The 22,500-nt window shown below is 49.7% G+C and overlaps 3 protein-coding genes across 6 annotated transcripts in view; 2 read left to right on the plus strand and 1 right to left on the minus strand.

Moving 5' to 3' along the window:
* The window catches only part of LOC127005728 (uncharacterized), a 30,580-nt gene extending 12,674 nt beyond the window's left edge, over window positions 1-17,906 (plus strand). Inside the window, exons 3-5 of the mRNA XM_050874840.1 lie at window positions 8,372-9,630; window positions 9,665-12,843; window positions 17,592-17,906. Coding sequence (XP_050730797.1) covers window positions 8,372-9,630; window positions 9,665-12,843; window positions 17,592-17,746 — 4,593 coding nt within the window. The 3' untranslated portion in view covers window positions 17,747-17,906. The remainder of the gene's footprint in view (window positions 1-8,371; window positions 9,631-9,664; window positions 12,844-17,591) is intronic.
* LOC127005349 (rabenosyn-5-like) overlaps window positions 1-22,500 on the minus strand; it is a 61,711-nt gene that overhangs the window by 23,976 nt on the left and 15,235 nt on the right. For 2 of the 4 annotated variants that reach the window (XM_050874124.1, XM_050874123.1), the window contains exon 2: window positions 19,006-19,081. The gene's annotated coding sequence lies outside the window, so the exon portion shown is untranslated. Of the gene's footprint in view, window positions 1-19,005; window positions 19,257-22,500 lie in introns of those variants that run through there. The other 2 variants (XM_050874122.1, XM_050874126.1) reach the window with 2 other exon arrangements.
* Window positions 20,132-22,500, plus strand: part of LOC127005729 (ice-structuring glycoprotein-like) — a 3,922-nt gene continuing 1,553 nt past the window's right edge. Inside the window, exons 1-3 of the mRNA XM_050874841.1 lie at window positions 20,132-20,143; window positions 20,727-20,798; window positions 22,113-22,179. Coding sequence (XP_050730798.1) covers window positions 20,132-20,143; window positions 20,727-20,798; window positions 22,113-22,179 — 151 coding nt within the window. The remainder of the gene's footprint in view (window positions 20,144-20,726; window positions 20,799-22,112; window positions 22,180-22,500) is intronic.

Below are 22,500 nucleotides of genomic sequence, written 5' to 3' on the forward strand. Positions count from 1 at the left end.
CAGATGCAAGCAAAACACACAAGGCGGGAAGACGAGGCAGAAAATAAAGACGGCAGTGAAAAGGCGAGGAGGAGGAGGAGGAGGAGGAGGAGGAGGAGGAGGAGGAAACATGGAAACATGGACTAGCAGGCAGCAGAAAGCCTGTTGGCTCAATACTAGGCTGCCTGCGTTCAGTGACTCAATCAATCCGTTTGCCATAGGAGTGGCTTGCAGGGAAGGATTAAAGCACTTGTGTACCTACTCTTGGGAACGTTCAGTTCACTCCCGATGCAGCAAAGTGGCGATCAATGCGTTTCTTGAAGGAGTTGATGGTCTCTGCGCTAACCACTTCTACAGGAAGGCTGTTCCAGTGGCGAACAACTCTATTCGAGAAATATCTCCTGCCGATGTCGGTATTGCATCGCTTTGCTTGAATTGTTTTTCCGTTGTTTCTTGTTCTCAGGTTGGTTTGTAGCGTGAAGAGTTTGGAGTGATCAACGTTACTGAGCTTGTTCAGGTACTTAAAGACTTGTATCATGTCTCCCCGCAGGCGTCTCTTTTTCAACGTGAAGAGGTTGAGTCGCTCGAGTCGCTCTTCATAGGGCTTCGTCCGCAGTGATGGTATCATCTTCGTGGCGCGGCGCTGTACTCTCTCAAGTAATTCAATGTCTTTCCTGTAATTAGGAGACCAGAATTGCACGGCGTATTCCAGGTGGGGCCTTACCAGCGAATTGTACAAGGATAACATAACTCCCGGCGTCTTGTATTCGAAGTTCCTCGACATGAAGCCAAGCATTGTATTGGCTTTCTTACAGGCGGACTTGCAGTGTTTTGTTTGTTTCAAGTCACTGGAGGAGGAGGAGGAGGAGGAGGAGGAGGAAGGAACGAAGGACGGCAAAAAATATGAAAGAGAGTGAGGAGGAGAAAGAAAAAGGAGGGTTAAGAGGAGGAGGAGGAGGAGGAGGAGGAGGAGGAGGAGGAGGAGGAGGAGGAGAAGAAAACCTGGAAGCAAGGAAATGAAGGCAACGGAATCCTTTTCATCTTTTTTCCCCCTTGGAGCAGCCTTGAATGCTCTAATTCCTCCCTCTTAAGACTTCAGTTCCTTGGAGGGGAGAATCAGGACGCCTCCGGAGCTGGGCACGGTGACTTGAAGCCGTATTGTTAGACATATCGCCTGTATGAAAAGTCCCTCGTGGAAGTTGCTGGGATCTCCATGGAGTGTTTTGTGATGCTAGTGATGTTGTGCACGGGTCCCGTATCTCGAACGGAGAAAAGCACCCATGAGAACCTGATTGATCTTCTCTGTGGAAATAATCGTAATGGAGCTCGATACGTTTAAGAATGTGGACCTGAGTCTCGAAGGCTTCCTCTCCCTCCCTGAAGCAGCGCATCGTGGAAATAATACTTTTACATGTAGTTTTGGCTTTGGTCTGCGACACAGGTGACGGGTGACCTTTGCCCCGCCCGTGACCACCAGGTAGAGGTAGACAGGTGAGGTAGGCAGGCGTGCAGGCCCCCGGCAGGTTTCTCGGTTGTTATTGCGCGACACAGTATACACGCTGTCTGCATTGTTCTCTAATTGCACAAGATTCGCGGCTCCAAGGAGGCGAGAGATGGCGTGCGTGGCTCGTTGTGTGTCAGGCTGCACGTGTGTCACTTACTGGCTGGCTGGCTGGCCGGCATGTGTGTGCCTGTGTCTGTGTGTGTGTGGGGGTGGGGGGTGGGGGGGGGTGGAGGTGCGTGTGCGTATGCGTGTGTGCAGACATCCCAAGAATGTTTAACGCTTATAAATCACAAAACACTTTTTTTTTCATCTCGTGTTCTGGTTGCACGGCGGCATGAGAGAGGGTTGAGGCGCCTCGGGAAGCGATTCAACCATCCTTTTTTGACGTCTTCCTCTGTGTTTCACAACGGGAGCAGCCTGTGGACGGGACATACGTTTACACTTTCCTCGTCCCTTGGTCTGCCTTCTTAGACACAGGAAAATGAATGTGTCCCGACGTGTGGAGGCCAACCTTACAATTTTACAGTGTTGGACTTTATGACAATGCATGGACTTTGCTCCTTAACGCTGGCCCAGAGGAGTGGTGGCCCGGCAAGCTGTGGCGGGCCTCCTAAGTATACAGTGAATGCATCCAGCCTGCCATGATTTGCCTGGCCCCAAACTTGAGCCTCACGGAAGTGCCGCAACTTAACTTTGGCAACCCGAGCTTACAGGTGCGGGGTAACGTGGTACGGGCTGGCGAAAGGGAAGAGCGGGTTAGTCTGCCAGAGAATGTGCTCCATATTACGTGGCGGCGAGAGGGAAGAGCGACAAAAGGAGGAGATAGTGAGGAGGGGGTGGGTGGTGTGGGTGAAGGGGGAGACAAAGAAAGTGGTATTGATGGCGTGATGGATAATGGTACTGACGCGGGTGGCGGGGGCAAGGACAAGGGATGTAGGGAGTACCAACACTAAACAGGGACTGTCCTCCCCCGGCCACGACCCCGAGAAGCCAACCCATGTCGCCCTGGTGGAGTTAAAAGCTGAACAGAATTATAAAGACTCGGGCACACATCTCACGGGACATCTCAGGCACCTCAGCCGTACAGGACCGCACAATCATAATCATTTACAGACTCGGCCACACACCTCAAGGGACATCTCAAAGGACAAAGCCGTTCAGGACTGCACAGAATCATACAGACTCAGGGCATACACCTCACGGAGCATACTCGAGACCAAAGGCACACTGACAGTTGTTCCAGCCGCTCGGATCTTTGGGGCCACGTAACGTTCTATCACAATGATATCCATGCGTGGTTAGTTTGGCACGATAACACGGGAGGGAAGAGCGAGCAGTGGGGTGACCTTTTGCCAGGTGGCCGGGCGCGTCTCATTTCGGAGGTTTAGTGGCGTGCGGGGAGTGGGGAGGCAGGGATGCTGGGAGGCGTCATCAGCATTCTCGTGGTGGGGAGATGAGGCCATTGTGTCATACATAAACAACGCGCCGTGGACAGTGCTGCTGGTGTTATGATGGTGGTGGTGTTGTGGTGGTGGTGGAGGGAGGTCATGATAGGGGTGGTGGTGGTGGAGGTGACAAGGAGTGATGGTGGCGGTGTCGTTGGAAGGTAATTGTATAAATATTGTGGTGGTAGCCTTGTAGTGATGGTGATGGGGCGCTGATTGTAGTAGTAGTAGTAGTAGTAGTAGTAGTAGTTGTTGTAGTAGAAGTAGTAGTAGTAGTGGTAGTAGTAGTAGTGGTACATATAAACGCATATTCTGTGAGTTAACACCAAGGGAGGCGGCGGCGAAGGCTCTCTCCCCGACGCTCATTGAAGCCATCACTGTGGACCGTTCTGTTTATTCAATTATGTTTGTCTCTTCGCGTCATCCCGATCGCCCTCTCCTCCCCCTCCTCCTTCTCCTCCTCCTCTTATCTGCGCCACATTTTCGTCCAGTGGAAAAGACTTCTGCATAAGCGATTAATTTATTCTCACATTCTTCACCATCACGTCACCGTCCATTAGAAGCTGGCACTGAAAATCTCGCTCAGGGGATTCAAGCGGAAAATTAATTGTGTGTGTGTGTGTGTGTGTGTGTGTGTGTGTGTGTGTGTGTGTGTGTGTGTGTGTGTGTGTGTGTGTGTGTGTGTGTGTGTGTGTGTGTGTGTGTGTGTGTGTGTGTGTGTGTGTGTTTAGAAGGATGAGGATGAGGAGAAAGATGGGAAGGATAACGATGACTGTGGAAATGTACATACAGGATGGAAAGAGAAGAGAGGCGTATAGCTGATGATGAGGAAGAGGAAGGAGAAGGAAGAAGAAGAGGAGGAGGAGGAGGAGGAGAAGGAGGAGGAGGAGGAGGAGGAGGAGGAGGAGGAGGAAAGGTCTGGAGGTAAGGACAGCAACCCTCGCGTCCTCCTTCGTTCAATAGAGATGATGAGCCTTCTGAAGATGATGATGATGAGGGGGGAGGTGCCCGTGGTGTGGGGGGGGGGAGGGGAAAGGAATGCTTCCTCCTCCTCCTCCTCCTCCGCCTCCTCCTCCTCCTCCTCCTCCTCCTCCTCCTCCTCTCCTCTGCAACTATATCTTTGTCAATCAAGCACAGTTTCTTTTCCGAGATGTTTTTTTCTTACTTCTTTCTTTATTACTTATACAGCATAGCATTCAATCCACACACTCTCTCTCTCTCTCTCTCTCTCTCTCTCTCTCTCTCTCTCTCTCTCTCTCTCTCTCTCTCTCTCTCTCTCTCTCTCTCTCTCTCCATCAAGTTCTCCGATATTTATCATAACTTCCTCGCCCTTACTCGCTTTCCTCTCTTCTCCTCTCTTCCCTCTTTCTTCTCTTCTCCCCTCTCTCTCTTCCCTCTTTCTTCTCTTCTCCCCTCTCTCTCTTCCCTCTTTCTTCTCTTCTCCCCTCTCTCTCTTCCCTCTTTCTTCTCTTCTCCCCTCTCTCTCTTCCCTCTTTCTTCTCTTCTCCCCTCTCTCTCTTCCCTCTTTCTTCTCTTCTCCCCTCTCTCTCTTCCCTCCTCCCTCACCTTGAAGATCTCTCTCCCTCACTTCTGTCTTTCCTTTCAAGCCTTTTATCTCCTGTCCCTCTTCCCTTCTCTGCTCCTCTCTTCCTCCTCCTTTCATCCTCCTCCGCGGTGTCTCTTCCTCCTCCTCTTCCTTCTCCTCTTTCTCACCCCCCTCCTCCTCCTCCTCCTCCTCTTCTTCTCTTCGCAGCTTCCTTCCTATCATTCATCCTTACTAATCTGCTTCCTTTTCTTCTTCGCGCTTCTGTCCAAATCGCTCTCTCACACACACACACACACACACACACACACACACACACACACACACACACACCCTTGCTCAACCTCTTCCTCCATTCCCATTATACGTTGAGTAAGTGAAATCGTCTTTTTTTTATCCGTAGACTTAATGTTCAGCTAATTTCTGCTCTTTATTTTCTGTCTGTCTGATTGTACGTCTGTAAGTCTGTCTGTCCGTCTGTATGTGTGTATGTATGTATGTATGTATGTATGTATGTGTGTGTATGTATGTATGTGTATGTATGAAGCCAATGTATGTGTGTATGTATGCGTGTATGAGTGTTTGTATGTGTATCTTTCTCTTATTTCTTTTCTCTATAATGTTCTTCTCTTTCTCTCTTTCTTTCTTGTACATAAAAAAATATATTACTTTTCTTATTTCCTATTTTCATCCCGTCCCTTCCTGTCTCTTCCTTCCTCCCTTACTCCCTCTCTGTATCCTCTGCCTTCCTCCCTCCTTTTCTTACCCCGTCTCTCCCTTCCTCCATCCTTAAAGTCCTCGCTCCCAGCTTCCCTCTCTACCTCCCAGCTTCCCTCCTTATCTCCCATTCCTTCTCTCCTTCCCTCCCTCCCTTCTGCCTTTCCATGTACAGTTCCCTCCCTTTCCCTCGCTCTTTCCTTCCCTGCCACAATTTCTTCCCCCCCCCACCCTCTTCCTCCTCCTCCCTCCCTCCCTCCTTCCCCCTGCTACAGTTCCCTCCCTCCCCCCTCCCTCCCTTCCTCCCTCCGTCTGCCTCGTCTGCTGCGTGTTGATAAAACTTACGGCCTACACCGCGAGTCTTCCAAGGCGAGCACACAAATTTGTTTACTCTGCTGTGTGTGTCTGTGTGTGTGTGTGTGTGTGTGTGTGTGTGTGTGTGACTAATACTGGCTTCATAAAACAGTAATATATGAAAATAATACCAATGATGATAATGTTAATAATAATAACAATATTAATAATAATAATAATAATAATAATAATAATAATAATAATAATACACAACAATAATAGTAATAATAATAATAATAATAATAATAATAATAATAATAATAATAATAATAATAATAATAATAATAATAATAATAATAAAAATAATGGGGCTTTCTGTTGCGAGTTTTTTGTTCCCTGTTTTTTGCCCCCTTGAGCTGCCTCCTTTTCTGTAAAAAGATATAATAAGAGTAATGACAAAAGGATGAAAAATTGAAATATGAATACTTTTCTTTCCATGGCCCAAGATCCGATACGTGAAGCCCTCAGAGGATTCTTGGCTCCCTCGTGACAATGTTATGCCCGAAACGTAACCCCATTAGCAAATTTTCTCTCTCTCTCTCTCTCTCTCTCTCTCTCTCTCTCTCTCTCTCTCTCTCTCTCTCTCTCTCTCTCTCTCTCTATCTATTGAGAGAGTGAGAGAGAGAGAGTGAGAGAGAGAGAGAGAGAGAGAGAGAGAGAGAGAGACTTTGCCGCCCATGATAAGATAACGTCAAAAACAGATAAAAGCGAAGGAAGAGGAGGAAGAAGGAAGAGGAAGAGGAAGAGGAGGAGGAGGAGGAGGAGGAGGAGGAGGAGGAGGAGGAGGAGGAGAAGGAAGAGGAGGAGGTTCTGACCAGACCAACTCCTCCAAGACGGACGAGCAAGAAAACTTATTACCAAGAAAACTTTTCCTCCTCGTCTCACAGTCACGGGTCCTTGGTGGTGTGTGTATGTTTGTGCGTGCGTTGATCCGTGTCTGGGGTGGTGGTGGTGGTGGTGGTGTTAGTGGTGGTGGAGAAAGTGCAAGGGAGCTGTGTTGATGGTAAAGGTGGTGGGTGGAGGTGATGGTAGTGGTGAATTGAGAGGTGGAAGTGAGATGGTGATGGTGGTGGTGGTGGAGGGGAGGAGAGACGGGGAAGGAGTGTAAGTTGTGTTGGTGTTGGTGGTGATGGGACATGAAGAAAACAAGTGAGGGAGAGATGGAAAAAAAATGGCACGGAATTGGTGGAGAAAGAGCTGGGAGTGGAGACAAGTGGACGTGGTGGTGGTGGTGGTGGTGGTGGTGGAGGAGGACTGCAGTGGACGGGAACTAATCGCGGTGCTTATTTACCTGAGCCACGGATGCTGACGTCATGTGTTAGTTAGGAGGACGGAATGCCAGGCGAAACGAACCCCTCACACACACACACACACACACACACACACACACACACACACACACACGAGTTAGTTTCCGCTCCACTGTGTATTTCTGTTAACTCAGCCCGGCGTTCATCGCTTCCTTAGTGTCGGGGCAGCGAAGGGAGAAAAGAAACCGGGAAGAAAATAAGGACCGAGCGAAAAGGTACGAAAGGAGAGACTTCGTGCGAGGGAAGGCACGGGAGAGTGGGACGGCGGTGGAAGATATGGAAAAGATGTCTATCTGCCGAGGCGCACCGTGAAGAAACGTTTCCAAGATGAGTTAAATGTCACGGGAAAGGAGGAAGGCCAAGGACAGAGCAACACAATAACAAGGCAGCACAGCACCACGCCGCTCCGCTTCCACTAAAGAGACAGACGAAGATTCATGAAAACAAGGATTCAAGACGAGCCTCATCCTCTCCAAAGTCGCGGCGAGAAAGAGAGAGAGAGCGAGGGATATTAAAGGAGCAGCGAGACGGGTCTGGCGGAAGGGCGGAAATTGCCGGGTTGCGGTGAGTTACGAGCCGCCGACGCCAATGTTTCACCCACTGGGGCAAGGCCGGGCCGACGGGCGAGGGGGTGTGATGCGGTATAGGCAGGCGGTTTAGTGATTGAATACAAGACCTTCACACACACACACACACACACACAGACCAAGGCCCATGTGTCAGGTTTTCAAGCCGGATCGGATCAAGACTGACATGGCGCTATCGCACAAAGATTATCAAGAAAACTTTAACTATTATGGCAACGTGTGGCTGGCTATAAATATCTTGGCGGGTAGGAGTAGTAACAGTCATCCTCTTTTAGCCATACTGAAGCTTGATAACAGTTTCATGTTTAGAGCAAGCGTGGATATCTCTTCGTCTGTTATGGGATTCCAAGCTGAAGTGCCTCCCGTATAATAAATATTCTGCACTAAAGCTGGTAAGTAGGGTGATGTGTGCCAGACTGTATGCATGTTATCCCTCCCCTCCCTCTCCTTCCCTTCACCCAGCTTCCCTGCGTGCATGCCATCTTGCCTCGCTCCTTCCCTTTAGCATTTCTCCCTTCACTGCTCGCACACCAAGGCAACGGTGGAAGCCAGATTTGCGGCAAAGTAAACAGAAGGATGCTGTGTAGAATGTGTGTGTGTGTGTGTGTGTGTGTGTGTGTGTGTGTGTGTGTGTGTGTGTGTGTGTGTGTGTGTGTGTGTGTGTGTGTGTGTGTGTGTGTGTGTGTGTGTGTGTGTGTGTGTGTGTGTGTGTGTGTGTGTGCATGTCTGTGTGTGTGTGTGTGTGTGTGTGTGTGTGTGTGTGTGTGTGTGTGTGTGTGTGTGTGTGTGTGTGTGTGTGTGTGTGTGTGTGTGTGTGTGTGTTCCATCTGTATTGCTAGAGGGGTCAGGTACACTGTGAGTCTTAGCGTGGTGGTCGTAAGTGGTGGTGATGCTGGTGTTGGAGGTGGTGATGTTCTCTCTGTCTCCCTCAGGACGCGACGACCCTCCAGCAGCAGCAGCCACAGGCCAGAGAGAAGCGCTTCCTCGGCTCCGTGATCCGGCAAGACGGTCGCCTCCCTATCTGGGGTTTCAAGAGATCTTTCCCCGGCCACGACGACACTGACTCCACCCTTGGCGACACTTTGAATGAGAGCAGCAGCGCCTCGCGGGACAGCCAGGATCAAGGTCTGAACAAGCGCCACCTGTCGAGTCTTGCTCGTAACAATGCCTTCCCCAAGGACCTCCGAGAGAAGAAGTACTATGCGTCGCTGCTCAAGGCTCGCGCCTTCTCTGATGGCGGCGATGTTGAACCCCAGCTTCAGAAGCGGTTCTACGCGTCTCTGCTCAAGTCTGACAGGCCGCCGCAGACCGCTTACATGAACAGCATGATCTACCGCCACCAAGACAAGCGGCACTACAGCTCGCTGCTGCGGCATGGCCCGCTGCCCTTCACGCAGACCAAGCGGCATTTCGGTTTTGATGCTCCTGCAGAAAGTGTCTTGGCCGCTGAAACTAAGGAGGAGGATGACCCTGAGGAGGCAGCCGTGCGTGAACTGGAGGACATTCGTGAACTCTCCAAGAAACACTTTTCCTCCCTATTGAGGAACCGACCGGGGCGAGGCCTCAATGACGACCTGTACCTACGGCAACGACTCCTGGCGGCCGGGCTGACCAGTGCTGGGGATGACACGCGTGACTTGGTGGTGCTGATGCCAAGCTGGGAAGCGGACGACTCAACGGCTTTCGATAAACGACACATCGGCTCACTGTACCGCGGCAAGGACACCGACGACTACCTCCACGACCTCTCTGAGGACAAGCGACACATCGGCTCACTGTACCGCGGCAAGAAGGACACCGACGACTACCTCCAAGACCTCTCTGAGGACAAGCGACACATCGGCTCACTGTACCGCGGCAAGAAGGACACCGACGACTACTTCCACGACCTCTCTGAGGACAAGCGACACATTGGCTCACTGTACCGCGGCAAGAAGGACACCGACGACTACCTCCACGACCTCTCTGAGGACAAGCGACACATCGGCTCACTGTACCGCGGCAAGAAGGACACCGACGACTACCTCCACGACCTCTCTGAGGACAAGCGACACATTGGCTCACTGTACCGCGGCAAGAAGGACACCGACGACTACCTCCACGACCTCTCTGAGGACAAGCGACACATCGGCTCACTGTACCGCGGCAAGAAAGATACCGACGACTACCTCCACGACCTCTCTGAGGACAAGCGACACATCGGCTCACTGGCAAGAAAAAAGAAGATGGACCGACTACCTCCACGACCTCTCTGAGGACAAGCGACACATCGGCTCACTGTACCGCGGCAAGAAGAATGAGGACAACATTCTGGATGCACCTGAAGACAAGAGGCACATCGGCTCCTTGTACAGGGGCAGGAAGGATGCCGACAGCTTGTACCAGGAGCTCTCTGAGGACAAAAGACACATCGGCTCCCTGTACAGGGGCAGGAAGGATGCCGACAGCTTGTACCAGGAGCTCTCTGAGGACAAAAGACACATCGGGTCACTGTATCGCGGAAAGAAGGACGAAGACAATTTCCAAGGGCTCTTTGAGGACAAGAGGCACATTGGCTCTCTGTACAGAGGGAAGAAAGATGATGACTTCCAAACTATCGCCGAAGACAAGAGACACATCGGCTCCCTCTACAGGGGCAAGAAAGATGACGGCAGTGCCCAGAGTCTGTCTGAAGACAAGCGACACATCGGCTCCTTATTAAGGGGAAAGAAAGACCAAGACCTCACTGAAGACAAGAGGCACATCGGCTCCCTGTACCGAGGCAAGAAGGACGAAGACAACGACCAGAACCTTAATGAAGACAAGAGACACATCGGCTCCCTGTATCGAGGCAAGAAGGACGAAGACAACGACCAGAACCTTAATGAAGACAAGAGACACATCGGCTCCCTGTACCGAGGCAAGAAGGACGAAGACAACGACCAGAACCTTAATGAAGACAAGAGACACATCGGCTCCCTGTATCGAGGCAAGAAGGACGAAGACAACGCCCAGAACATTAATGAAGACAAGAGGCACATCGGCTCCCTGTACCGAGGCAAGAAGGACGAAGACAACGCCCAGAACATTAATGAAGACAAGAGGCACATCGGCTCCCTGTACCGAGGCAAGAAAGACGAAGACAACGCCCAGAACATTAATGAAGACAAGAGGCACATCGGCTCCCTGTACCGAGGCAAGAAAGATGAAGACAACGCCCAGAACATTAATGAAGACAAGAGGCACATCGGCTCCCTGTACCGAGGCAAGAAAGATGAAGACAACGCCCAGAACATTAATGAAGACAAGAGGCACATCGGCTCCCTGTACCGAGGCAAGAAGGACGAAGACAACGCCCAGAACATTAATGAAGACAAGAGGCACATCGGCTCCCTGTACCGAGGCAAGAAGGACGAAGACAACGCCCAGAACATTAATGAAGACAAGAGGCACATCGGCTCTCTGTACCGAGGCAAGAAGGACGAAGACAACGCCCAGAACATTAATGAAGACAAGAGACACATCGGCTCCCTGTACCGAGGCAAGAAAGATGAAGACAATCTCGAAGGTCTCTCTGAAGACAAGAGACACATCGATTCCTTGTACCGTGGCAAGAAGGATGAAGATAATTCACATAATCTCTCTGAAGACAAACGGCATATTGGTTCTCTATACCGAGGCAAGAAAGATGAAGACAACGCCCACAACCTCGCTGAAGACAAGAGATACATCGGTTCCCTGTACAGAGGCAAGAAAGATGAAGACAACGCCCACAACCTCGCTGAAGATAAGAGACACATTGGTTCCCTGTACAGAGGCAAGAAAGATGAAGACAACGCCCAGAACCTCGCTGAAGATAAGAGACATATCGGTTCCCTGTACAGAGGCAAGAAAGATGAAGACAACGCCCAGAACTTCGCTGAAGACAAACGGCATGTTGGTTCTTTATACCGAGGCAAGAAAGATGAAGACAACGCCCAGATGATCGACGAAGACAAGCGGCACATCGGCTCCCTTTATCGAGGCAAGAAGGATGAAGACAACGCCCAGAATATTGATGAAGACAAGAGGCACATTGGCTCCCTTTATCGAGGCAAGAAGGATGAAGACAACGCCCAGAATATTGATGAAGACAAGAGGCACATTGGCTCCCTGTACCGAGGGAAGAAAGATGAAGACAACGCCCACAACCTCGCTGAAGACAAGCGGCACATTGGCTCCCTATACCGAGGGAAGAAAGATGAGGACAACGGTCAAAGCCTCGCTGAAGACAAGCGGCACATTGGCTCTCTGTACCGCGGCAAGAAGGAGCAGCAGAGTGCCCTGGCAGACCTAGTGGCGCAGGACGAGGACGACATCGAGCGGCGCCTGCACGACCTGCCAGGCAAGCGGTACTTTGCGTCGCTCCTCAAGGACAGACAGGCATCCTTCGGACCCTGGGGCACGCCGGCGGGCAAGAGGCACATCGGCAGCTTCCTCCAGAACAGACAGGCGGCGTTTGGCACACAAGACCTGACAGCTGACAAGCGACACATCGGCTCCTTCTTCCAGAACAGACAGGCGCCACTTGGCATGCAGGATTCGGCTGAAAAGAGGCACATCGGCTCTTTCCTACAAGGCCGACAGTCAGCCTTTGGCACGCAAGACCTGGGGGAAAAGCGACACATCGGATCTTTCTTCCAAAACAGACAGTCACCGCTCGCCTCCGAGGACCAGTCAGCGGAGAAACGACATCTGGCATCCTTCATGCAAAACAGACAGTCACCGGTCGCCTCCGAGGACCAGTCAGCGGACAAACGACATCTAGCGTCCTTCATGCAAAACAGACAGTCCGCTTTCGGTACACAGGACCTGGCTACGAGCAAACGACACATCGGCTCCCTGTACCAGAACAGTCAGTCGCCTTTCGGCTCACATGAGTCCTCGGCGGATAAACGACACCTCGGATCCTTCATGCAGAGCAGCGTGTCGCAGTTCGGTCCGGAGCTGCGGCGGCGTAAGCGGTACATCGGCGCGCTGGCCCGCACCAACAACATGCCGTCGCCGTACTCCCGTGCACGACAGAACCGCCGCGACGCACCAGATCCAAGTCTCCGCAGAGCCCATCTTCTCCAGCGCCTTCTGAACATGGAGCGTCAGCGTGATCTTCTCCGCCAGCGCCAGCGTCAGGCACTGGTCACTCGCACAGAGAACGCGGCCATGATGCTCAAATACCTGGAGCACGCCGCCGAGCTGGAACAAGACGGCCTGGACCTGGACCTCCAGCCCGAACAGGACGTGGACGTGGGTATGAACCTAGACCTCGAGGATGACCGCGAGGCCCAAACACGCCTGGACCACCTGCAATACACGACGGACGACCAGGACGACCAGGAGGGCAAAAACGACGCCCTCGTCTACCACAGCAACGACAAGCGATTCCTGGGTGAGTGAACGACCAAAGTATCATAGCAAACCTGTCCCTGCCCCTCCCTCCCCCCGTGCCCACAACACATCTGCCCTCTTTGCAAACCTGTTGAGGGGAAGTGAACGATCCACACACACACACGAATGTCTACCATACACCTGTGAACGAACCCTACCCACCTGTTTAGGACACCCCTTTGCAGCACACATCTTTACACCCTCACTTTACTCTTCCTTCTCCGCTCTCCAGGAGTAACCCTTCCCACTAACCCCCTCCTCCTCCCCTTCGCTCCCCATTTCAGGTACTTACACGGCTCCTTTATCCCCTATCGTCTCCCCATCCTAAAAGCCATCGTAGCAACTCTTCCTCTTCCATCTACTGCATCTCCCTAATAATCCCCTTCGCTTATCCCATCTCCCCATCCAATACTCGTGACTCCTTTCTTTGCCCTCCCCCACGGCGCCCCAACGTCCGTATAGGGAGGGCAAGGAGTGCGGGAAGCAGACTCCGCCGTGACTCCCACGAGACGCGCAAGAAATATTGACAGGATAAAAGGAGATTTTGGAGAAAATTAAAAAGAGATGGAGAGGGTAAAGGGGGCTGAGAGAGAGAGAGAGAGAGAGAGAGAGAGAGAGAGAGAGAGAGAGAGAGAGAGAGAGAGAGAGAGAGAGAGAGAGAGAGAGAGAGAGAGAGAGAGAGAGAGAGAGAGAGAGAGAGAGACACACACACACACAGACTTACAGAAATACAATCAGACAGACAGACAATAAAGAGCAGAGATACGTTTATAATAAACTCTACGGATAATCAAAGACGATTTTACTTATTCAATGTATAATGGACACGGAGGAAGATAGGTGGACGAAGGCTGTGTGTGTGTGTGTGTGTGTGTGTGTGTGTGTGTGTGTGTGTGTGTGTGTGTGTGTGTGTGTGTGTGTGTGTGTTTCTTTCCCCCTCCCTTCCTTCACCTACTTCCCTCCACGTTCTTTTTTTTCCTCCCATAACTTCCTCCTTTCCTCCTTCGCCTTTCCTCCTCCTCCGTTGGGTTCCTCCTTTTCTCATCCACACAAAATCTCCTTTAACCTTCTACTCCCTCCGCCTACTCACCGCTTCATTTCCTTCTCTCTCCACCTTCTCCTCTTTCTACCTTCTCCTCCTTCTCCTCCTCCTCCTCCTTCTCCTCTTCAAAATTGTTTCGGGGTGAGCAGCGGAGCAGAAGAAGGGAAGGAGAGGGAGAGGAGGGATGAGGAAAGAGAAAGGAATGAGAAGTGAAAAGTGAAGATGGAAGAGTAGGAAAGAAGGGAGGAAGGGAAGGAAAGAGAGACGGAAGGAAGGAGGAAAGGGCGAGAGGAAGAGGGAATCAAAGAGGAGGAGAAGGATGCTGCTGATGATGAGGAGGGGAAGGAGAGGAGGAGGAGGAGGAGGAGGAGGAGGAGGAGGAGGAGAAGAAGTAAAAGGAGGAGGAAGTGCTTTTGACTGGGAAAAATGGAGGAAAAACGTGCCCATCCCCGAAGCCATCTGACGGAGGAGGAGGAGGAGGAGGAGGAGGAGGAGGAGGAGGAAAAAGATAGATGAGGAAGAATATGCAAGGTATTATAATGAACACACACACACACACACACACACACACACACACACACAGAATGAGAGAGAGAGAGAGAGAGAGAGAGAGAGAGAGAGAGAGAGAGAGAGAGAGAGAGAGAGAGAGAGAGAGAGAGAGAGAGAGAGAGAGAGAGAGAGAGAGAGAGAGAGAGAGAGAGAGAGAGAGAGAGAGAGAGAGAGAGAGAGAGAGAGAGAGAGAGAGAGAGAGAGAGAGAGAAAGAGAAACACCCGGTGATACAGACAGACCTCCACGACCCAGGCAGGGATCAGAATTAATAAGGAAAATAATTCAGCGCTGTCGGCGGGATTCCTAGCGGGGACAAACTTGGGTGAGAATGTCAACAAACCCCCGCACGCGAAGCCTCTCATTATAGCCGACCTAAATTAATTACTTTAAAGGTGTGGGGATGGGAGGAGGAGGAGGAGGAGGACGAGGACGTGGGAAGGAGGAGGAGATGGAGGACGGCGACGATAAGGAGGAGGGAGAGAGAAAAAAAAAGGAAATTAAAGGAGTGTGGAGGGAGGCTGTATGTGTGTGTGTGTGTGTGTGTGTGTGTGTGTGTGTGTGTGTGTGTGTGTGTGTATGATAGATAGATAGATAGATAGAGAGAGAGAGAGAGAGAGAGAGAGAGAGAGAGAGAGAGAGAGAGAGAGAGAGAGAGAGAGAGAGAGAGAGAGAGAGAGAGAGAGAGAGAGAGAGAGAGAGAGAGAGAGAGAGAGAGAGAGAGAATGAGGCAAAATTAGTAGAGGGAGGTAATGAGGAAGAAAAGATTAGGGAGGAAGTGAAAGGGAAGATGAGAAGGGAGGAGAAAATTAAAGGACGGAAGACTGGGAGGAAGGAGGAAAGTCAATGAGGTGACGGGAGGAGAAATCTGGAAGGAGGAAGAGGAGGAGGAGGAGGAGGAGGAGGAGGAGGAGGAGGAGGAGGAGGAGGAGGAAGGAAGGGAGGCAATGAAGGAAGAAAAAGGAGATAGAAGGGAAAGAATGAACAGAAATAAATGAAAAGGAGGAGAATTGTGAGAGGAGATCGATTGATAGACAGATAGACAGATAGAGATGGATAGATAGATAGATAGAAAGAGAGAGGAGGAGAATGGAATACACCTTGTATACCAAAAGATGGAGAGCGAGAGAGGGAGATAAACCAATGGAGATAAAAATTAGTCATAAGGAAAAGACTAAAAGATACGGGCAACCAAAAGGAGAGATTGATGATCAGGGGATTAGAGGAAGGACCGAAAGTGATGAAGGGAAGCAGAAAAGGGAAGGGGAGAAACTTATGAACATATGAAAAAGAGGCGTAAAAAAGGGAAAACACGTGAGGACCAAAAAAGAAATGATAAGATGAGAGAAGGAAGAGGATGAGAGGAAGAGAGGGAGACGTAGGAAGCTGAGGGAAGGGAAGGAGAAGGGGAGAAAGCTTACGTATTCAAGAGAAGGAGAAGCAGAGGGAATGAGCAAAATTAGAAATGCAAGGATACATATGGAAGGAAAGATGACGCAAGGGATTGGAATAAGAGGAGAGAGAGAGGGGAGGAAGCTTACATATTCAAGAGAAGGAGAAGCAAAGGGAATGCGTAAAATTAGAAATGCAAGAATACATAACGAAGGAAAGATAGAGCAAGGACTGGAATAAGAGAGAGAGAGAGAGAGAGAGAGAGAGAGAGAGAGAGAGAGAGAGAGAGAGAGAGAGAGAGAGAGAGAGAGAGAGAGAGAGAGAGAGAGAGAGAGAGAGAGAGAGAGAGAGAGAGACATAGAGAGAGAGAGAGAGAGAGAGAGAGAGAGAGAGAGAGAGAGAGAGAGAAAGGGATAGAGAATTAAAGGGAAAACACGATAGACAGAAAGGAGAAAACAAGAAAAGTTAATAATAGGAATTGAGGAGCAAGAAAATGAGGACAGGAATGGAGGGAAAGGGAGCAGAGGAGTAACGAGGAGGAGTAGGAAGGGAAGGAGGAAAATTAGAGATACAAAAACTCTCCCGACAACATCCCTGGGAGACAAACTTTGGGAAGAGAGGAAAAAATAAGTTGAAGAAGAAAAAGAAGGGAAATGAATCTCCCGAGGAAGGCGTCTGGTGAGAGAGAGAGAGAGAGAGAGAGAGAGAGAGAGAGAGAGAGAGAGAGAGAGAGAGAGAGAGAGAGAGAGAGAGAGAGAGAGAGAGAGAGAGAGAGAGAGAGAGAGAGAGAGAGAGAGAGAGAGAGAGAGAGAGAGAGAGAGAGAGAGAGAGAGAGAGAGAGAGAGAGAAATGATGATAACTAGGCTACTACTACTACTACCAATAATACCAATAATTTTTAGCCCACTTCGATATTATTAAACAGATTATTCAGTGTTTTTTTTTCTCTCCTTCCCTCCCCAAGTTTCTCTCTCTCTCTCTCTCCCTCTGTTGTTCTCCCTCCCTTCCTCCCTCCTTTCCTCCCCCTCCTTCCCTCCCTCCCTCCCGCGTACCCAGTAGAGTAATGGAGGTGGTTGAAAATCTCAGTTTACCAGACGCAGTAAAATATCCGTCCCCCAATAGTCTGCGCTGCTCTCAAACCGTTCTCTGTAATTGGTTTTCGCGGGATGGCGTATTCTGTAAGCTGACCCGGATGGAGGTTTTATTTATCTGGCTTCGGGATCTGCCCCCCTCAGCTTGGCATGTGGCTGGGCAGGGGCAGAGGATGGTAGGGTTAGAGCGAGGAAATAGCTTTAAGTTGATTATACCCCTTCACTTAAACGTATTTGGGTAGGGATAAAATTGTGGTGGTAGTAGTAGTAGTAGTAGTAGTAGTAGTACAAGTAGTAAAAGTAATGTAAATAATAGATAAAAAGTATGAAAAGTAAAAATAAGTAATAATGATTGGAAAAGTAGTAAAAGTCTCTCTCATGCACACACACACACACACACACACACACACACACACACACACACACACACGGGATCAGAATGGAGGCTGCCGGCATAGACTACACCATAATCTGGGCAGCGTCCCATAAGCCCTTATACAAACCATTGGTAAATCTCTCTCTCTCTCTCTCTCTCTCTCTCACACACACACACACACACACACACACACACACACACACACACACACACACACACACACACACACACACACACACACACACACACACACTAACCCCAGCTGACCTAATCTCTCTCTCTCATCCCCCCCCCGACACAGGGTCACTGGCTCGGAGCGGGTGGTTCCCTCGACGCTACAGCGGGTCATACAGCTTTGACCTCCAGAAGCGTGACGTGACCTCGCAGCTGCCCCCAGAAGAGGACGAGGACGAGTACGAAGATGAAGACAAACCCTTCTTCACCTTCTCATACTAGAGAGAGAGAGGAGTAACGCGCTCTCTCTCTTTGAATCCTCCTCACCCGTATCACCTCCCTTTCTTTCCCTCCTCCTCTTTCCTCCTCTCCCTTCCTCCTTTCCTCCCTGTCTAACTCTCCCTCAATCTACATTCTCCCCCTCGCTTTTTTTTTTTTTTATCCATATCACCACTCCTCCTTCCTTTCCTCCCCTTTCCTCCTTCCCTCCCTCCCAGCCGTTTGGACGCGCCACCTCCACACCCAATAGGAATGGAGATGAGTTTTCAGCACCCAATCTCCCCGTACACACAGCAAAGCCTCGGTGCTGTGGACGTATTGGCCCTCAAGTCTTCCGTGACCTTACTCCCGCTTGCTCCATATTTCGAAAGGAGGGCTTATCTTTGCATTATTTTCTATTGGGTTGTAGTTACGTTTATTCTTTTCCTTTCCTTTGAATAGCTACTGCCTTGCGATTGTTTCTTAATGTTTTTTGTTACTTTCTTTCTGGTTTCTGATTTTTTTCCACATGTTGGTTTTAATAACAGAGTAAGACAATAAAGTTAACGTAGGATTCGCTTGGAACGTTTTTCGCCCGCCTCAGCTTCCTCTTAGGTTATGTGGCTAAAGCTGCTCATCCTTTTCTCATATCTTTTCTTTACCGTTCAAAGTCAAGAATTTTCCCGCACCACAAGCTGCTCCTGCCTCGGATATTGCACCGGCAAAACATTGGCGTTACATAAGGCTTCTATTTTCCGCTTTATCTTTTTGTTCATTATCGTTTCCTCCAGTGCGTCTTCCACGTCGTCAACCACTCCGCTCCAAACATTTCCCTCGACGGTGTTTTTGGGGGACATACACAAACACCTCCTCTGCTCATAGTGACCTCCTCGGGGCGCGCGCATCCCCCCCTCCCCACGCACACACACACACATTCACCATCTGTCTCAGGCCCGCGCGACGCACCAGCCAGCCAGCCAGTGGGCGCCACACACCGAGGCTTTACGTCAGCCAGGCACTTCACGCCCATACAGTCGACCCATTACACACCATCCCTGCTCCTTTCTCTCTCTCTCTCTCTCTCTCTCTCTCTCTCTCTCTCTCTCTCTCTCTCTCTCTCTCTCTCTCTCTCTCTCTCTTACCTTCCATCTTCCATCCAGACCTCTCGCTGTCGTTTATATCATTACTTGTAAAACAAAAAAATCATGGTCTTCCCGCGAGCATCCACTGTTCCTCAAGCAGAGCGTAGACGTTCAGAAAACAAAGTACTATATGGTAATTACCTTAGCCTAGCACTGTGTAGAGTCGCCGAGTCGCTCCCAATGAGGTGAAGGCGGCGCAAGGAGAGACCGGCGCTATCTGTAGAACGGAGAACACTGTATTTTAACTATCAGACTGTGTATACTATATCTTTATGTTTACTAATTAGTGATATGGAGCTAAGGTCTCATCTGAGGGGCCCTGAAAGTCCCTCACCTGAGACCGGGAAAAATTATATATATATAAAAAAAATAAAGCCACAAAGAGGAAGTAACCGGACCTGTACGTGTGTTGTTATTATCCTACCGCCCCACACAGGAACACAGCAACATAAGGAATCTGCCAGAGACCAGCCAGTCAGCCTACACACGGCATCTTATGGATCCTAACACCACCTGTCCTCACTGTCCATGACTTTATGTATTCCTAATTCTAATGCATCTATCGTATTGGGAATTACCTCAGGACTTCCAAGCCTGTTCTACTACCACTCCCAATCCATTAATTTATCCACATGACTGCCAGCTCTTTACCTTAATGTATACTCGTATTGGCAATCACCCCAGAAATTCCAAGCCTGTTCCACTTTTCCTTGCCCATTAATTCATCTAACCACATGACTGCCCCGCCAATTTCACGTAACACACACAGTCTAACACGCGCCTAATGTACTTTCCGTTGGCGTCCGCAGCACTCATAAGTTACATGGGTAGGCGGTGGCTGAATGGATAGCAAGACGGCCCCGCGTTCAGGAGGACACGAGTTCAATACCCGACCGGTGCCACCAAGCTGGGATTTTTCAGCCGCCGCCGAGTGGCTTAAAACTACCCACATGCTGTCCAGAAGACCACCTATCAACCCGGACTCTAGATTCTAGGATTAAAGATGAGCTCCGGGAGGGCAGCATGAGCCAGTGCAAGATGGCGCCACTATAAACACTCGCCTGTGCCAGAACGGGCTGGGCCGACCATCAGGCCCAGCCGGGAAGAAGCCTTGGACCGACCATCAGGAATTCAGGATCCACCGGGAAGAAGCCTACCGGCGCAATAGGCTACGACGTAAAAAAAAAAAAAAAACAGCGGCGGGATAAAGCACACGCTCCAATACATACAAAGTTATACACTCCTAAACTTCCGTTCCACACCAGCCATGTCGGTCGCAGTACACACGACGAATTTAATACACTATAAACTGTGTGTGTGTGTGTGTGTGTGTGTGTGTGTGTGTGTGAAGCTCAGAGCACACCCAGCACAGTATACGGCAACAGTATGTCCTGGGAAGCGGCCATAACTCCACACACACACACACACACACACACACACACACACACACACACAACTGTCCTCATATCTGTCGCATCCTCCCTTCCCTTATCTTCAAACGCACCTTCATCTCCCCTTACCTCCTCCTCCTCCTCCTCCTCCTTTTCCTTCTCCTCCTCCTCCCTCTTTCCATTTTTAGCACTCTCCATCCTCTCTCTCCTCCCCTGCCGACAACCCCTATTTTACAGCCATACTCTCAGACGCTTTCGGCCCTTACACCAAATATTTCCATAGGCCACAAAGAAGATAAGTCAGCTTTCACGAGTGTTTTTCATACTCACGATGCCGAAGTCTTCCCAAACCATCGATAAGCTCGTAAAAGTACCCATGGAAATACCCGCAACAGCCTCTACGAAAGCCTTATCTAACGTGGGTGTGTAGGCCCGAAATGTTTAAGACTATAGGACCTGTTTGTTCTTCAGCCAACCTTAAACGTCCAGACAGCCTTCCCCGCCGAGGCCAGGGAGGAACAGCCGGGCAGCATTTTCGCCCACGTAAGTGACAGCAATTACGCCAAGAAATGCAAAACAGATGTAAATGCGCGGAGAGGTTCGTGGAAGTCCAGATTTTATATTCCCTTTTGTGTGTAAATCAAGTAATAGTGGCGGTGGCGCTTAAATCCCCCGTTAAAAATGTATGACCGTGTGTGTGTGTGTGTGTGTGTGTGTGTGTGTGTGTGTGTGTGTGTGTGTGTGTGTGATAACAATAATAGTAATAAATATGATAATAATAATAATAGTAGTAATAATAATAATAATAATAATAATAATAATAATAATAATAATAATAATAATAATAATAATAATAATAATAATAACAATAATAATGATAACAGCAACAGTAAAACATTGATAACCGAGACAAAAACACTATTAAAACTCTGGATACATGATTAAGACACGACACATTCCCTCTCACACCATTCTCCCGTCTCTATTTTCTTTCAACCTACACTCTCTCTCTCTCTCTCTCTCTCTCTGTGCACTATAAAACATGACGTATATACCCTCTCAGTGACAATATTTATTATTTTACGTCACATTTTTGGCACATATGTTAAAGTTGGAGTCTCACCACACACCCACCCGCCGGAGGGATGCACAACGCACAAGAATTCTTGCGCGCGCGCGTGTGTGTGTGTGTGTGTGTGTGTGTGTGTGTGTGTGTGTGTGTGTGTGTGTGACATGAAGAGAAAGGAGGCGAGTGTCATGGTAGTTTACAGCCGCAGAAGTTATTAGCAGTCTAGAGCTGCTTTCTGGGGCTGAGTGATTACTGGTAAGCCAGGTATTGTGGTATAATGCACGGCGAATGGTAATTGTGGCTTAGTTCACGAATATGTAAACTTGGGATAACTGACGCAAATCAAACTCACACTCGAACAGGAAATAAATAGTCGGTGCAATCGTTAGCGTCCTTAACTACGAATCTACGGGCCTGGATTCGAATCCCGGTCTGGGCAGTCGGAGAGCAGCCAACCCAGCCGTCCATCCTTCCTTTCGGGATGGTCGATAAATGGGTACCTGGTGAGACTTCGGGAAGGTAAACTGTGGTATCTCGGATGTCACACTGGTGGGGTTAATGGGTTCGCTCCCACCACTGGCTCAATGGGCCAACGGGACGGAGATGAGCACCGCCGCCACGCGCAGCTATAGCGGATGCTCCCAAATTTACGCTTTACTTTAACCCTATATATGACTGGACTGTAGAACTTTCGGAATACACGATAACGTACTGAAATGTTACCTACCGTTTTGCTCCAAAGAAAGAGAGTTACTGTACAAGCCAGTGAGTAGTTTACTGCGGGCCAGTCCTGCGACGTGACCTGTGCCGAGGCCGAGGCCGAGGCCGAGGCGGGCCCAGGAAAGCCTCCAGAAGGTACGTACCAGTAAGTTCATGGTCAGAGGAACAAGAGCTGGCAACATGGGAGGGAGGAGCGCGTGGTGACATGGGCCTCATGAAGTATTGACACACTCACATACACCTCACCACGCCGATAACCAACCAATAACCGATCATTATCAGGAGTGGTAAATCTAAGAGTTAAGTGAAGGAAATGAGAAAAATCAATCAAATGAATGAATAAATATAAATAATTAAAAAATGAAATAATGTTGACAATAAAAGCCAATCTAGAAGACACGATCCGGGGAGGCAAACGCCAAGACCTCTGCGCGGAGGACCGGATGAAGGCACGGA

The sequence above is a fragment of the Eriocheir sinensis genome, chromosome 30, assembly GCF_024679095.1.
Source record: "Eriocheir sinensis breed Jianghai 21 chromosome 30, ASM2467909v1, whole genome shotgun sequence".
NCBI classification, from domain to species: Eukaryota; Metazoa; Arthropoda; class Malacostraca; order Decapoda; family Varunidae; genus Eriocheir; species Eriocheir sinensis.